The 18,393-nt window shown below is 38.7% G+C and overlaps 1 protein-coding gene across 1 annotated transcript; it reads left to right on the top strand.

The window, feature by feature from the left end:
- The first annotated feature begins 9,995 nt into the window (after positions 1–9,995).
- LOC141322466 (uncharacterized) lies at positions 9,996–13,968 on the top strand. Its single transcript, XM_073833429.1, has 5 exons — positions 9,996–10,085; positions 11,389–11,499; positions 13,133–13,299; positions 13,616–13,829; positions 13,915–13,968. The coding sequence occupies exons 1-5, from the start codon at positions 9,996–9,998 to the stop codon at positions 13,966–13,968; spliced, it is 636 nt and encodes a 211-aa protein (XP_073689530.1).
- Positions 13,969–18,393: the final 4,425 nt, after the last annotated feature.

Here is an 18,393-nt window from a genome sequence, read left to right as displayed (position 1 = left end):
TGTTCCCGTTTTCTGGTGATTATTCTTGCCTGTTTACCATTCTAATAAAGCCTTGCAAATGGATCCGCACGTCTCTGACTCCTCCCTGTGACAGAAGACTTCGCCCACTAAGGATCCAGCGGCTTTATGGTGTCATCCGGTTCCAGCATGAATCCAATGGTACAGATCATGCTGCTCAAGCAAGGTGAGCGGACTATCGAGGATTTTGTTATGGACTTCATTGAATTGGCAAATCTGTCGTCGATGGATGAGATGTGCCTCATGATTTTTTTTTCGTGGAGGACTCTCGGAGCCATTGGCTTCCAACATGCCAAATTTTGAACCTGACTGGACTCTGCATCACTACATGGATCTGGCTCTTTTGTTGTGTGGCTCTCCATTTACTGTGGGTGAGGTTGAGCCACAGCACAAGATGGCTACCATTCCTGAGCCTGCTGCAGAGTTTCCGCCGCCAGAGCGCCCTCCAGTGACTGCGCCGCCAGAGCGCCCTCCAGTGACTGCGCCGCCAGAGCGCCCTCCAGTGACTGCGCCGCCAGAGCGCCCTCCAGTGACTGCGCCGCCAGAGCGCCCTCCAGTGACTGCGCCGCCAGAGCGCCCTCCAGTGACTGCGCCGCCAGAGCGCCCTCCAGTGACCGCTCGCTCAGAGCCTGCTCTTCCAGAGTCTCCGCTGGAGACGCCCAGCCCTCCTGAATCTCCGCTGGGGTCGTCCAGTTCTCCAGAGCCCGCTCCTCAAGAGCGTCGTCCAGAGCCCGCTTCACAAGAGCGTCGTCCAGAGCCCGCTTCACAAGAGCGTCGTCCAGAGCCCGCTTCACAAGAGCGTCGTCCAGAGCCCGCTTCACAAGAGCGTCGTCCAGAGCCCGCTTCACAAGAGCGTCGTCCAGAGCCCGCTTCACAAGAGCGATGTCCAGAGCCCGCTCCTCAAGACAGCCTTCCAGAGACTCCGCTGGTTCCGCCCAGTCTTCCAGAGACTCCGCTGGTTCCGCCCAGCCTTCCAGAGACTCCGCTGGTTCCGCCCAGCCTTACAGACACTCCGCTGGTTCAGCCCTACCTTCCAGAGACTCCGCTGGTTCCGCCCAGCCTTCCAGACACTCCGCTGGTTCAGCCCTGCTTTCCAGAGACTCCGCTGGTTCCGCCCAGTCTACCAGAGACTCCGCTGGTTCCGCCCAGCCTTCCAGAGACTCCGCTGGTTCCACCAGGCCTTTTCCTGACCCTCCGCTGGTCCTGTCCAGCCTTCCTGAGCCTCCGCTGGTTCCGCCCAGCCTTCCTGATCCTCCGCTGGTCCTGCCCAGCCTTCCTGATCCTCCGCTGGTCCTGTCCAGCCTTGCTGAACCTCCGCTGGTTCCGCCCAGCCTACCTGATCCTCCACTGGTGCCGTCCAGTTGTCCTGAGATTCCTGTCTGCCCGGTTCTGGTCAAGGAGGCCATGCATGGACTGTTCCCACCCACCCTCCCTGCTGCTCCAGTCCCGCCACCTCTGTCTCCTGACAGTCCCTCTGCTCACCCACATCCCACCTGCGGTGCAGAGGACTCGCAGTGGGATTGCCAGTCGCCATCGGTGTCCAGACTGAAGGACCCCTCACCATCACCTCCAGTCTCAGAGTCCTGGACTCCACGTCGGCCCTCCGACCCTGCGGCTCCACCCCGGCTCTGTGCTCCCTCGTCTCCGTTGTCGGCCGTCGGCCCAACAGCTCCTCCGGGCTCCATCGTCTCTCCGGCTCCGCCCCGGTCAGTCGTCACCCCACCTTCGCCTCTGGACTCTACTCCTTCGGCTGCGCCTCGTCACTCCGTCCTGCCGGCTCTGTGGACCTCCTCCCTCCCGTGGGCACAGCCTCGATCCTCTGTCACTCCGGCTCCGCTGCGTACCTCCGGACCTCCATCTCCGCCGGGGTCGCCAGAGCCTTGGGTTCCGCCTTGGCCCTCCGGATCCTCTGTGTCGCCCAGGACCATCGACTCTCCGGTTCCGCCTCGGGCTCCACCGGCTCTACCTCCGTCGGTCGGCCCCATGCAGGAGCCAACCCTTCCTCCTCCATGGCTTCTCCCTCCGTCGGCTCCGCCTCATTTCGTGGTTCCAGTACCACTACATGGACCTGGCCCTCCATCCCTCCCCCTGTTCCGCCTCCGCTCCACCACCCTCAAGATGGTTAAGGTGGTTAGAGCGTCTGGAAGCCGCTCCTTGCGGAGGGGCTATGTAACGTATCTGGTCTTCCCTGTCGTCATGAACTCTTGCACCACACTTCATGGACTACAATCCCCATAAGCCACTGCACTAATCTCTGCATTCACCTGTTCCTCATTTCCCACTGATCTGATTGCTGCAACACCTGTTTCACATTTACTGACTGCATTTAAGCCACTCTCACACACAGCCACCTTGCGAAGTCTTATTGTTCCTATGGTCATTATTCTAAGCGTGTTTCTCTGTGTTGGATTATCTGTGTATGACTCTGGACTGTGTACCCCGTTATTGATTCCTGCTGCCTGCCATTGCGACCACTGCTTGAGTATTGAACTGTTTTCTGGCGTTTACTCCTGCCTGTTGACTATTCTCAATAAATGCTGCAATTGGATCCGCACGTCTCTGACTCCTCTCTGTGACAGTAACAGTGTTAAATGTAGTTTTAAAGGATTGATGTTAATGGTGTTTTTCCACCTGTTTAATATGGGTTACACTTTAGCGTAAATTTATTTATATTGTGGTAATTGTAAAGCCTTTCTTTTGATGGAAAAAAGTATTTCCATTTAACATGTAGTTTTGTTTTGAAAATAATTGTCTACAGAGACAAATTTTCTTTTTGAATACCATAAGTTGTTGCAATTTTGAAGATATTTAAAGGGCAATATAGTATTTAATTTAATGTTTGATTTGAAGATTTTATATTATTAAATTGTGGGCATTATCATTTTTTATGGTACTTCATTTTATGTTTTAATTGTTTCAGAAAAATGTTCTTTACAGTCTTTGACTGTTTGTGGTTATAAAGGGCTTATAATATGTTTTGTTACAGTTTTTTTAATAACATTTATATATTTTACTGCTGTATTTAATGTTTGTAAAATTGAGGAATTAGTCCCTAGCACTCCTTGGTAAAAGATTAGATGGCATAACAATAGATCCACAAGGTAAATGTAATTGTGTAATATGCATTTTAACACAATCGATAATCACACAAAATTGAATGAGGAGCCAGAGGAAAACACGGGGAAGCAGGAGTACAAAAAAAAACCCCCACGTATTTATTGAAAAACAAACATAAATCCAGGAATTAACAACCATTACATAACTTCCTAACAAAATAAAATCCAAGGCTTAAACAGACACGACAAAACATTAAGACCGGACGATGAAACTGAGGGAACAAACAACTTAAATAGATTGAGTGTGTCAATTTAACATGACAGGTGATACCAAACAAGATAATGAGGGGGAAGTCCAAATATGGGCAAATGGTGAAACCAAAACAAACTGAACAAAGAAGGAGACACATAAATCTGTCACGGATAGGCAGGAACACACGAACAACGACGTAATAAAAAGACGTATATTTAATAAATCCAACGGAATACAGGTAGACACAGGAACACCAGGGGAAAACATCCATTTCACATCAAAGACCGACAAGAGTACTGGGAAAACACACCTTAAATAGACAGACTAATTACAGACACAGGTGCAGACAATAAGGGAGAAACCAAAAACACTCAGAACTGCAGGGGAAAATGGGAAAAACCAACAAGAAAGTCCGGGGGTGTGACAGAATGAACCAAAACAATGGAGAGTTAAATTCAATTATACCATGGTCTGTCTGAAAACTCAATTCAGATCGGCTGTGCAAAAAAAACGTTTGATCCTCACATAGTTTCAAGCCAGTTTAACCCAAATGATGTATTAATGCACAAGGCACACACTAGGCTTGTTGCGATATTCAGTGTTATCCGTGTTACTCGATGTTAGGCCACAACACCAAGTTCGTCACTTGTCCACCATGGCACCACCCCCATCATAGTTTTGAATTTTTATTTTATTTTTAATAAAAATCACTTCGTTCAGTTAGAGAACAGACGGTATGATTATAAACTGAAAGCAGCTGCTCAATGCAGCTTACAGTTTTCATTGTTAATACAGAGAAAGACTTTCAACAGAAAGCAGGTACAAATCTCTTTCTCTCTCTCACTTGTTAATCCAAATAAATGTTATAATTCAAATAAATGTAATCTTACGCACTGCTTTAATTCTGTGACTCTTTCAAAAAGACCAGAATGAACTGTAAATGACAAAAATTGTGTCAAATTAAAATACATAAAATCCCGATTATAACCAGTATATGGTAATAATACTCTGTATAGTTTATGCGTATACAATTTACAGTTTATGTGAAGATTGTTTTAAAATCACCTAAATTAAAAGTTGTTATATATTTCAGAGCTTGTTAAATGTTTAAAATATTGGCTTTCAACTGACTGTTTATACTGTAATGTTGAATGCACATAATTAATATGTAAAACTGAGAGAAAATTAATTGAATAGAGACACCAGTAGCAGTATTAATATCAATACTTCATTAGGCTACTTGGCAAAAAGATACCATTAAAAACATATACTTTATGTTGTTTCTACCTTAATTTGGAGGTTCAGTGTGAAATTATGACAATATAAATGCATAAATTATTACAGAAAAATTTGATTGACAGACAGCAGTGTTGGTAATATTAGTTCATTTTAGTGAATATGCATTTCAATGTAATTGTGTAGCCCACCCCTAGAATGAGATCGGGACCCCCCACCCCCTTGGCCCCCTTCAAATTTTCAGTTTGATAATCCTGCCCTTAAATGAATCTAATTGAATAGTCCTGTTTTAGGCTGTAAAGACCTTTGAAATAACTGAAATAATGTCACAAAGTGATAAAGACGTAATGTGGTTAAGTGCTGCCTGAAACTATGTTCGCTGTGCCAATCAGATTCAAGCATTCAAAAACCCCATAGTATAAATTACTTTAATGCACTTCATGTAGAGTTGTTCTTTGCCTAAAATAATTGAATGCACAGCAACCCTTACTAATATAACTCAAACCACCATAGTTAGTTGTTACTTTCTTTGTACTTACTTATGCGTTTCAGTGCTGGTGAGAATTGCCTGATTAAGCTCTTCATCATCTGATGAAATGTCTGAGAAGGTCGTCATAACCGATAGATAGGCATTGCAATCATCATGGCTTGTGGTCTCATAACTCATTGTATATGGAGCTGAAGATGTTGAAGCCTGTGCAACAGAATTCCCTGAAAAAGTGGATGGTGTAGTTGCCCATGAAGTAGAAGGCACTGCTGAACATGAGAGGGATGTAGAAAGTTGTGTAGCAACAGGCTCAGCGAGAGGCGGAGAACACAATTCAGTGGTCCTAGGGCAAGGTACTGTAGGTGTTATCTCTGAATCAGAGTCTGTACTGTCATCTTTCTAAATCCTCACTGCAAAAGGAGTCACACTGTCAAACAAACAAACACAAAAGATGCAAACTCAGACAGCACATTATAATGTAAAAAAATAAAATAAAAAATAGATCAAGTAGTCAAAATATGGCATACCTCTATTCCTTTGATGACCTGAGGTGCAAGGTCTTTGATTTAAACACTTTGTGAATCAGTTCTCCACTCAGCTCCTGGCCTTCACACACCTTTGGGGCAACTAATTTATTTCCACAAGGCATCATGAACTCTAATCTATGAACAAGCATAAACAGCAAAGTGCAAGCAACACATTTGTAAAAAAAAAAAAAAAAAAAAAAAAAAACCATCAGTTTTATATCAGTTTATGGAAAAAAGTAGGTCACAAAGTCTTCAATGGATACTGACTGATAGTGACTGGGGATAAACTACAGATGTTTTAGTAATTACAACCAAACAAAATAATCAACACCCATTTATTGACTATTACCAGTACCGCACGTCCTGATTTTGCCAAGTGGTTCTTGTCCTGAGACCAATATCTTTAATGATGTTCCTGGGACAACAACTGCGTGAGCCAATCAATGTTCACGATGTCATCACAGTGCGCCATGCTGCTGCCTATTGCGCCAAAATTAAAAAAAAAAACCAACAACAGCAAAAACCCCTCTGTCAAGCACAGTTACAAGTTACAAGGTAAGACCAAAGTTTTCAAACTTCCTTATTAATTTACAGCAGTCTGTTCCTATGGCTGATGATCATAAAATGCATATTTGTTTTTAGATTAGCAATTTTCACTTTCTAATAACATTGTGAGTTAAAGAAACGGTCTGATAGGAACATAGATCTTTATGTTATTTTTTTAGTTTACAAACAAAAACTAAACTGGGCTACAGACTGCCACTAAATGGTCGCATGTGTGTTTTGTGCCACTGCAAAGTTTCTCAAGTTCTAATTTATTGGTGTAAACAAATAAACAAGTATAAACAAATGCAATGGACACACCATTTATCAGTTAAGCTCGGTCTAACAACCAGTGAAACGCGATGTGCTGAAAGAACCAGTGAAGAAGCTTTGAATTATCTGATTTATTCTGTCATATGAGTGTGTTGGCCTGAAGTCGTCTGTTGATTTATTCTCTTACCTGATGTTGTCTTCAGACCATCATACGAGTACGTTGGCCTCAAGTCATCTCTTGATTTATTACGTTATCCGATGTTGCCTTCAGACCATCATACGAGTACGTTGGCCTGGAGTCGTCTCTTGATTTATTACGTTATCCGATGTTGCCTTCAGACCATCATACGAGTACGTTGGCCTCGAGTCGTCTCTTGATTTATTACGTTATCCGATGTTGCCTTCAGACCATCATACGAGTACGTTGGCCTCGAGTCGTCTCTTGATTTATTACGTTATCCGATGTTGCCTTCAGACCATCATACGAGTACGTTGGCCTTGAGTCGTCTCTTGATTTATTACGTTACCCGATGTTGTCTTCAGACCATCATACGAGTACGTTGGCCTCAAGTCGTCTCTTGATTTATTACGTTACCCGATGTTGTCTTCAGACCATCATACGAGTACGTTGGCCTCAAGTCATCTCTTGATTTATTACGTTACCCGATGTTGTCTTAAGACCATCATATGAGTACGTTGGCCTCAAGTCGTCTCTTGATTTATTACGTTATCCGATGTTGCCTTCAGACCATCATACGAGTACGTTGGCCTCAAGTCGTCTCTTGATTTATTACGTTACCCGATGTTGTCTTCAGACCATCATACGAGTACGTTGGCCTCAAGTCATCTCTTGATTTATTACGTTACCCGATGTTGTCTTAAGACCATCATACAAGTACGTTGGCCTGGAGTCGTCTCTTGATTTATTACGTTACCCGATGTTGTCTTAAGGCCATCATACGAGTACGTTGGCCTCAAGTCGTCTCTTGATTTATTACGTTACCCGATGTTGTCTTCAGACCATCATACGAGTACGTTGGCCTCAAGTCGTCTCTTGATTTATTACGTTACCCGATGTTGTCTTAAGGCCATCATACGAGTACGTTGGCCTCAAGTCGTCTCTTGATTTATTACGTTACCCGATGTTGTCTTAAGGCCATCATACGAGTACGTTGGCCTGAAGTTGTCTCTTGATTTATTGTTACCGATGTTGTCTTCAGACCATCACGTCTTCAGACCATCATACGAGTACGTTGGCCTGGAGTCGTCTCTTGATTTATTACGTTACCCGATGTTGTCTTAAGGCCATCATACGAGTACGTTGGCCTGAAGTTGTCTCTTGATTTATTGTTACCGATGTTGTCTTCAGACCATCACGTCTTCAGACCATCATACGAGTACGTTGGCCTCAAGTCATCTCATGATTTATTACGTTATCCGATGTTGCCTTCAGACCATCATACGAGTACGTTGGCCTGGAGTCGTCTCTTGATTTATTACGTTACCCGATGTTGTCTTAAGGCCATCATACGAGTACGTTGGCCTCAAGTCGTCTCTTGATTTATTACGTTACCCGATGTTGCCTTCAGACCATCATACGAGTACGTTGGCCTGGAGTCGTCTCTTGATTTATTACGTTACCCGATGTTGTCTTCAGACCATCATACGAGTACGTTGGCCTCAAGTCGTCTCTTGATTTATTACGTTACCCGATGTTGCCTTCAGACCATCATACGAGTACGTTGGCCTCAAGTCATCTCATGATTTATTACGTTATCCGATGTTGCCTTCAGACCATCATACGAGTACGTTGGCCTGGAGTCGTCTCTTGATTTATTACGTTACCCGATGTTGTCTTAAGGCCATCATACGAGTACGTTGGCCTCAAGTCGTCTCTTGATTTATTACGTTACCCGATGTTGCCTTCAGACCATCATACGAGTACGTTGGCCTGGAGTCGTCTCTTGATTTATTACGTTACCCGATGTTGTCTTAAGGCCATCATACGAGTACGTTGGCCTCAAGTCGTCTCTTGATTTATTACGTTACCCGATGTTGTCTTCAGACCATCATACGAGTACGTTGGCCTCAAGTCGTCTCTTGATTTATTACGTTACCCGATGTTGTCTTCAGACCATCATACGAGTACGTTGGCCTCGAGTAAATATAATAAATAAATATTATAAATGACTCCGTATTCAGGTCATCTGTTATTTCAGTTAATTATCTTGATCTCACAATGTACATTAGCTTGCTTGGGATTATTTTGAATTTTTGGCTCTTTACATTATTTATATTTTAACCTAATGGATTGTGTCCTTTTTTTAGGTTTTGTACATCAAAGATGGATGAATTGATAAAGACAACTGTATACAAAGAGGAGAGATTAAAAGGAAACAACAAGAACACAGATCTAACAATACATGTTTTGGAAAAAAATACAGATGCTCAAAAATTCATTCAAGAAAGGCTTACTACTATAAACATCTCCAAAGAGGCAAATTATCGGAGTGTGAATTCTGCAAGTCTGAAAAATCAAAAAGATGGATATTTCTTGTTTACATGTAAACGCTCTGGAGCATGCACCCCCCCGAAGTCGAAAGGCCAAAGGATGTAAGGCCTATGTTTCCTTTAAAAAGAGGACAGACTGACTCAACAAACTGGTTTTTGTTGAAAGGATTTACAGCATTCATTCAGGACATGATCCAACAAGCTCTTCTGAGGGTCACTCAGAAAAAATATGTAAAGAACTAGTCAAGCATATTCAGGATTTAATATCTCTTGGTGTCAAGCCAGGTACAATTCTCTTAAAATCACATGAATGGTCCTAGGAACAAGGGCATACTGATCTTAACAACCGAGCATATTTTGTTACCCCAAAAGACATAGAAAATATCCGGACATGTACGATGCGAAAAAAACAGCAACACAAAGATGATGCTAATAGTACAACACAACTTCTTGAGGGTCTTTTCAAAAAATCTGTTATTTTTTATCAGCCGTACAGTCCTCAAACAGACCTTGTCATAGTTTTACAAACATCATCCATGAGAGACAACCTTCAAGAATATGGAAGAGATATTGTTTTTATGGATGCAACACATGGAATCAACCAGTATGGCTTTCCTTTATTTACATTAGTCGTCAGGGACAGCCATGGTCATGGTATACCTGTTGCCTATATCATTTTGGGAAATGAAAAGCAGACCACACTTCAGCTGGCACTGGAAAAGCTAAAACCAACGTTTTCTGTACCTCCAAGGTAAGTTAAACACACATATATATATATATATATAATTTTTTAAATTGTAACCATAAAACAACTTCTTTAGTTTTACAGCATGCATCATGTTTTCTCACTCATATTTACAATAACCTATGTCAGATTCAGAACAAACTTGCACTGATTTCTTACCTACATTCTATGATCAGTTTACAGTAGGTGTTGATCTCCGAGCACCTATAATGCATAACAGATAGGTTTGAAATTTTGATTAGCAGCTTTTAATTAACAAATACTTTTTTTTTTTGTCCAGGAAACATCTGTAATATAATTTTCTCTGCCTTGAAACTTAAAATGTTTTTATCTTTATAGGTGCTTTATGGTTGATAAAGACCAGGGCGAAATCAATGCCATCCGTAAGGTATTCAACGAGTCAGATGTTCTCCTTTGTTGGTACCATGTAACACAAGTAAGTACTATTAGATTAAATGAAGACTGCATTGAGTTTTGCTCCTTTTGATAGAACTGAAATAAAAAGAGTATCCATGTTATTTTTTAATGTAAGAGCAGTGCAGACATTTATAACTTTAAGGGACTTCACCAAAAAATGAAAATTACCCCATGATATACTGACACTCAAGCCATCCTAGGGGTGTATGTCAGATAGAAAGAGTCAGATAGACTAACAGACTAACAACTATTTTTGGATTAATCTATCGACTAATTTACTGATTAATCGATTAATCTAAAAGACTAATTTCCCACCAAAAATCAACAAGAACAATTTATTTTTAATAAAATCTATTAATTTGAGATGTTTTTGTTTATTAAATATTTATGTACGTAAATATTAAAATGGAATCCAGAAAATAATGGAAAATAATTTATATAAAACTGTAAAACTTAATTAATAAGACATGGCTTTTTGATAAATAAAAACAATGAATTTGGAAATAAAACGCATTTCATAGGGCCATTTTGGGGTGGTAATAAAAATAGATGTAAGTGAATAATAGCCTTTAACATGACTTAAAATACATATATAATAGCAATGAGACAATACTAATTAGTTAAAAAATAAAGAATTAAAAGCAAGAAACCATATGGTTTTATTGCACAAAACTGTTGAAATAAACAATGTATTATAAACAATAGAGCTAATAGACATTACACTTTACAACAAAGGCCTGCAGGGGGTGCCAATGGCCTGACGATTGTTTTTACACTTCACTGCGCAATCTAATCCTTGTAAATGATAACGGTTTCTGTGGAACATCATACTGTGAATGGAGCTACTGTGAGATGCACGTATGTAACCTACACGTATGTAAATAATTGACGCACCTATATTAAAACTGCATCAAATACATTTAACTGAATTGTAGCATTTGTGAATTCACAATTATGCTTAATTATGATTTTTAAATGGGTTTAATATATAATGCAGCCTTGGAAAACACTCTAACATTGTGTTTCATGCATTCTCGTCAGTGAAATGTTCCACTTCCGATATTTTCGGTAATCAGTCTTTTTTAAAAAAATGACCTGGCTCTTCTAAGCTTTATAATGACAGTAAATGGGTGATATTTATTAATCCAATGCAAGTCCAGTAAAGCATCCATCCATTTTTTTTTGTAATAAAAATATTCATATTTAAAACTTAATACAGATTTTATTGGACTTCTATAAATAGCAATCAATAGCAATAATTTTGTTTGTTTTGTTACACATTTAAATTATTATTATTATTTATTTTTTTTATTGCCCCACAGGCAGTAACTCGTTGGCTTTCAAGATCTGAATCTGGTGTGAGTGGACCTGAAAAGGCAGATTCAAGACAGCACATCAGGCAGTTAATGGCAGAACTGAAATCCTGTTCCACGGTACATTGCTTTTTCCGTTTTAATTTACTGTAATTCACCATGCAAACATAGCCTTGGTAACAAGCTATATTGCAACAACAACATGCAGTGCAATAAGAATAAGAATAAGAATAAGAATAAGAATATGGGGGTTTATGGCACTGCATATTATATATATATATATATATATATATATATATATATATATATATATATATATATATATATTTGTAGCAATATAGGCAAAAATACATTGTATGAGTCAAAATGATCGAATTTACTTTTATGCAAAAACCATTAGGATATTAAGTAAAGATCATGTTCCATTACGATATTTAGTAAATTACTACTGTAAATATATCAAAAATGTAAATATATCAAAACATAATTTTTGATTAGTAATATGTATTGCTAAGAACTTCATTTAGACAACTTTAAAGGTATTTTTAGATTTTTTTTTGGAAACCCTCAGATTCCAGATTTTTAAATAGTTGTATCTCAGCCAAATATTGTCTATATATACAGTCATGTGAAAAATTTAGGACAACCTACTGAATTCCATGTTTTTCTGTATCAAGACTCTTAATTAAAATTGATCTGGTCCTTGGCAGGCCATACTTGTCCCATATTTTTCTAATTGTACTTTCATGAACTTTATTATTTACCTTGTTAACTGAGGCCTGTAGAATCTGCGGTGAAGTTTTTGGGTTGTCTGCCATTTCTCTGAGCGTTACACAGTCCGACCTTGGGGAGAATTTGCTGGGCCATCCACTCCTGGCAGGATTGGTGTCAGTCTTGAATGTCTTCCACTTGTGAATAAACTTCCTCACTAAGGAATGATGGACTTCAAATTGTTTGGAAATGGTTGTATTACTCTTCCCAGATTGATAACAGACAAAATTATTTTATGGAGGTGCCCACACTTGCTGATTATCAGTTAATAAAAGGCATTTGATTACCACAGTATTTGATTTGTCACACATGGCTTTTCCATTTTGGATTTATTTTTAAATAAATCATAAAACGGTGCAATATGCCATGTGTTATTGTTCATCTCAGGTTTTATTGTTTACATTTTATCACAGTGTGTGTTAAATAATTGTAATTTTATAATATCTAATTGTATGTAAAAAAAAAAAAAAAACATTAAATAAAACCACATAACAGTATTTACACTACCATTTAGAATTATGGAATATTTAAGATTAATGTTTTTTAAACAAATCTTATGCTCTTAAAGGGTATTTTTATTTGATCAAAAAATACAGTAAAAACAGTAATATTGTGAAACATTACAATGTATAACAATGTTTTCTATTTTAATATAATTTATTCTAGTCATGCCAAAGCTGAATTTTAATCAGTAATTTTCCCAATCTTTAGTGTCACAATCATTTTTCAGAATTATTTTCTAAAATTATTTTTATAACAATTGTAAATCTTTATTAGCACTTTATCAATGTAACATAAATTGGCTGAATAAAAGTATTAATTAAAAAAAAAGTTTTTACAAAAATTTATGTTTTGTATAAATGTTCTTTTTTTTTACTTTTTTATTCATCAAAGAATCCTGAAAAAAAAACGTACGACCTATAGATCAATTGCAGTTAATCACAGCACTAAACAACATGCTATTCCTTGTCTATTTTTACAGGAAGATGAATTCAAAAGGAAAGCTGACATTTTTCACTGCCGCTTTAGAAACCTAAAGGATGTGTGCAAGTATTTTAGCAACCACTGGGAGCCAATTGGTCATCTGTGGTCTAACTTTGGGAGGTGCTATAAGCATGGCGACTCGGACACAAACAATCTAATAGAACGGTACATGGCACTTTCATGCATGTTCTCTTGACTGTTTATTAGTGGTCTAGCAGAAAGCTAGTATTACATATTAAGTTTTTTTTTTTTTCTTGCACATTTGGAGTCCTTGTCGTTCTACTTCTCCCAATTGTCAGCTGTTTTCAGCTAGACCACATTTGTCAAAAAAACAAACACTTTAAAAAGTTAATGTAATTTTTTTTTTTTTATTTGCTTCTTAATCATAAAGAATCCTGCCGACATTAAAAGGATACATTCTAATTATGCCAACCATGCTCCTCATGCAACCTCAATGTCTTTGCTTTTCTTTCTTGTCTAGCTTCTTCCACCGTTTGAAATACCAGTTCCTCTGCGGTATCCGAAACCGTAGATTGGATCACCTGATTGATGTACTACTGAACAAGACTGACAAGTACTTCAACATAATACAGGATTTGCAGTCGGCTGGGAGGATCTATAACCCTCTAGAATGCAAAATTGAAGAAATAAAGAAATCTGCTCAAAGGATGCTAGACAATGACTGGGCCAAGAGAGTTACTGTAGCTTCAACAGAAACATACATATACAATGTTCCATCTGAGAATAATCCACACATAGTTTACCGTGTATGCCCTGCAGAACAGTTCTGCAGCTGTGTTGCTGGTACGAGGGGATGTATGTGTAAGCATCTAATTTTATTAAGTCTTCTCACTTGTGGTGATGGTAAGACTTTTCCAGATATGAACACACAACTGCAAGCCCATGCCAACAACTTGATACAAAGTAATAAGTATACCATTTCCTGCAAAGCCTCAAAAAAAATTGAAGTTGAAAGCTTATTTGGAAGAGCAGTATCAAAACCATGTATTGGGACAAATGTGTGTGACTGCTGTACTTTCTCGTATCATAAGAAATGTGCTTGTCTACTACTTGCGAAGGGACTTTTTAATGAGATAAGTGAGACAAAAACAGAAAATGCGATTAACATTTCAGTGGAACCTATTCAAAATGAAACTGAAGTCAAAGACAGCCCTAGTTCAACTATCAGGAAGCTGGAAAGCATACTAAAGACATTGCATTGCACTGTGGGCCCAAAGCGGTGAGTGGCCAAATCCAGCTCTGATTCAGGACCAAGGTTTTGCAAATTAATTTTCATTCTTTCAATGCTCCTCCTGCAAATACAAAAAAATGATAATGTCATGTTAAATAACTAATGATGGACCATGTATGTGTCGTCTTTTAGTAACGCACCCCACACTACACTGTGTGGTAAAAAATAAAAATAGTTCAAATCTGTCTTGACTCAAGCTGCTACCACATTTTAATAATCTACACTGTCTAGGGGAAAGACTGGATCTATTTAGTAAATATGCTTGTTACTGACATCTTAATTCACTTATATTTAAAAAAAAAATAATATATATAATAAGCTGTAGGTGTAGGATGTTTGATGCCATGCCATGCCATGCCATGCCCCCCCCCCCCCCCCTTTTTTTTTCAATGCCATACCAGTTTCTATGGATGTATTCATGGCTATTAATAGGATGCAAATATTTACAGTGTTGCATACTAACTGATTCTTATGGTTATTTAAAAAGAAAATAATGTTATTGCCATCAAGATCTTCTAAGACATGACCCTAAAAGTTTATGAGAGAGAGAGAGAACTTAGACACACGTACAGTGTTGCTGGGATGTCGTCTTCTGGTATCCCAGTAAGCAGTTTCTCTTTTGGCACATGTTTGGCCAGTGCCATGCCAAAACCTTTGGCTAGGTCTTCCGCCTCTCCCTCTGTTAAAGTGCTGAATATTGTCACTTTTGTCTTCACCTTCTTAGGCTGCTGCAGCACATTGGGTGGAACATCTTTTTTGCCGACCTATGTATGAAAAAGTACAGTGTCACAGATGCAAAATAGCTCAGCAGTGCATGACAGCGATCATTTGCAATGCCTGTAAACAGCCCTAAGGGTCAGAGTGGCTAACTGTCTATGAGCTGATATGACTCATATAAAAAAACAAAACAGCAAAGACATGTACATGTATTGTTGCTCTTAAATCGTATGACTGTTTTTATGCTTTTATGCTTAAATGTATGCATGTATAGTAGAAATACAAACCCTTATCAACATTCGGAACATGTTTGTGGACATGTTTTCTCCTTTGACCCTCCTCCTCAACTCATCTTCATCTACCTGGTAGCACTTTCCTTGTGCTGTTAACCTTCCTAAAACTTTGTACACTTTTCTTTCTTTTTCCTCCACTCCCTCATCTTGCCTATGTCTTTCTTCAGTGAGTTGCTCATGCTTTTCTTCCTCCTTGTCCTCCTCCTCCTCCTCCATCTCTTCCTCACTGCAACAGGCCATAGGTTTCCCTATGGCCTCCAACATGGTCATAACTGTCCCTTCTGTTCAAAAATATGTCAGAACTCATGTCAAAGTTACATTTCTGAAATGTGGACAGTCTACAATAAAGTTATTACTAGTGAAAGCCATTTGTTAATTAAAGAGGAATGTAACTCCTTAAGACTTTAGAAGCATTGTCATAATTCTTAGCCTCAGGACAATTCAGGGCAGTAAAAACTACTAGTTTCTAACACATAAACTGAACTGAGACTAGCTTTTGCAACATTACCAAGCTTATCAACAGTGTTGGGAGTAACGCATTACAAAAGTAATATGTTACAGTAGTTTATTACTTTTTGCTGTAACGCGGTAATATAACGCATTACTAATACAATTTGGGTAATAATATTACTCGTTACAATCTCAGTAACGCAAGTTACATCAACATATTTTAACTCAAAATTAATTTGTGAATTAAAAAAAGTCCACAAGTAAAATATTTTGTCTTCCTGTTGCTGGAATTCGATGGTTGAGATGACTGCAGAGACGAATTCTACATTTATGAGATGGACGCACTCCCGTTATGGAGAAACAGCACGAGTAACTCCTAGAAACATCTAGACTGGTGCCACGTAACACTAAACTAATGATGAGAGCTGCGGAGTCGGAGAATAGAAAAAATGACGGACGAGCGCATAAGCAACAAAAATTAAGCTAAAAATGACAAAATCTGTTTTTATTAAATCATAGTCCCCATATAAAATGGATGAAAACGCGAAATATATCTGATTTTCAAAACGAAAAGACTGAGTGACATATGCTGCTGAGTTTGGTTCACTTTTGTGTGGAGTGGCGCTCTACGAAAGTTCACGGAAAGGAAACCGAGATGGCAGAAATAAAAGTAAACACACTGCAGTTATAAATGATCTGTATGACCAAAAATGACGGAGTTATTCCGCTATTCGATTGCCCCGGCGCCTCACGCACACACAGCGTTGCAAAAGTTGCAGTCTGTTAATTATAAGAATAAAATACAGTCACTGGTAAAATGAAATAGTGCGTACTGCATAGTATCCGTGCCGTCAGCCTGAGCTCGAGCCAAACACATATTTGCTCATGTGAGGAGGATGTTTTATAAGCGCGTTAAGTACAAATCCTGGTTTACATAATAGTTTAGCATTCAAATACATCACGAATATGGACACATTTAATTGGATTGATGCAGAATGAGAGAGGTAGGCTGCACGAGAACAACACCGTTTGTTTTTAGTTTCGCTTTTACCCTCATTCGTTTTGGCTTGTTTAGCAACTTGTATTCTTCATTCTTGTTTTGTTCTGAAAACCATTTAAAATAGCCTATAGGCTATTCATTGTGTTTAATGATTGTACATTATAACACTTTGCTTTATTTATCGGTGTTATTTCTGAAAGTATTAATGAGTTTTGTGCTTATCCATGTTTAACCTAAACTACAACGTAACATTAATAGACATACCGGTAGGCCTACCTAAATATGTTTTTATAATTTTATGCTAGCTATCTTAAACTTCATGTATAATGAGCAGCTCTAAACTTTTTTTTGGCATTTTATAATCTGTGGATAATTTGATGAAAGTAACTCAACAGTAACTTAAAAGTAGTGTAACGCATTACAATTTAGAGACAGTAATATTGTAATGTAACTAATTACTATTAAAAGACAATAACTAGTAATATATAATGTATTACGTTTTGGAAGTAACTTGCACAACACTGACTATAGCATAGGCTACTGTATAACATCTTGGCACCTTATGCAAATCAACAGTTTACGATAAAGTAGCTCAACAAATATGATTTTTAAGACAGGGAACCGTGTTTTGGTTTGTAACACTCACATTTGTAAACACCTTCATTCAGGGACGGATTATGGGTTGTGTGGGCCCCTGGGCAAAACATTCGCGATGCCCCCCCCCCCCCCCTCTCTCTCCCCTCCCTATGACATGTAAAAATCTGACGATGCGGTCAAAATAATATGTGCTGTGAATTTCTTGCCAACTAGAGCCACGGCGGGCAAATGATAAATGAAACCCATTGTCCTACCTTAAAACTTCGTAGCTACAGTTAATGTTGTCATTAGCTGTGTGCAGAGGTGGGTAGTAACGAATTACTTTTACTTCGTTATATACTTGAGTAGATTTTTGGGGTAACTAGTACTTTTAGAGTATATTTAAAGTTACTTTTACTCTTACTCAAGTACATTTATAGTGAAAAAACTTTACTTTTACTTCGCTACATTTGATGCAGTTCCTCCGTTACTGTCCTCAGAAACGTGTCGTTGGAATCTTCATTTCATGTCTGATAAAACTGCGTTAATGCTGCTTTGTATTCAGCTGTTACTATGGAAACCGTAATATTTCAGCGCTCCTAAAGCGCCCCCTCCTGACTGAGAATTAATTTTTCATTTCCAATACATTTTTTTCTGCTGTTTATGGTCAAATGATTGCAACTATCGACCCATGTTTTTATGCAGCAAACACAGAGTTGTAAATGTAAAAGTAAAGGTGCCTTCTAAAAATCTAAACAAGTACAGTAATATTTTAAATAAATATAATAAATTATATACTCAATTTATCCCTTTTAATGTTATAAAGGATGAAATGCCATAGTGTAACATATTTTGTTTTTGTGTGAAACTGTATCTGAATTTTAAATCATGCCATTTTATGGCTTAATATTCCACTTCACATTGTCCAATCACTGTTTATTTTACTTGTGCAGATCTTAAAAAGGGTTATG

This window comes from Garra rufa, chromosome 1 (assembly GCF_049309525.1).
Source record: "Garra rufa chromosome 1, GarRuf1.0, whole genome shotgun sequence".
NCBI lineage: Eukaryota > Metazoa > Chordata > Actinopteri > Cypriniformes > Cyprinidae > Garra > Garra rufa.
Note: the sequence above shows the minus strand (reverse complement) of the source record. Positions and strands in the feature narration are given on the sequence as shown.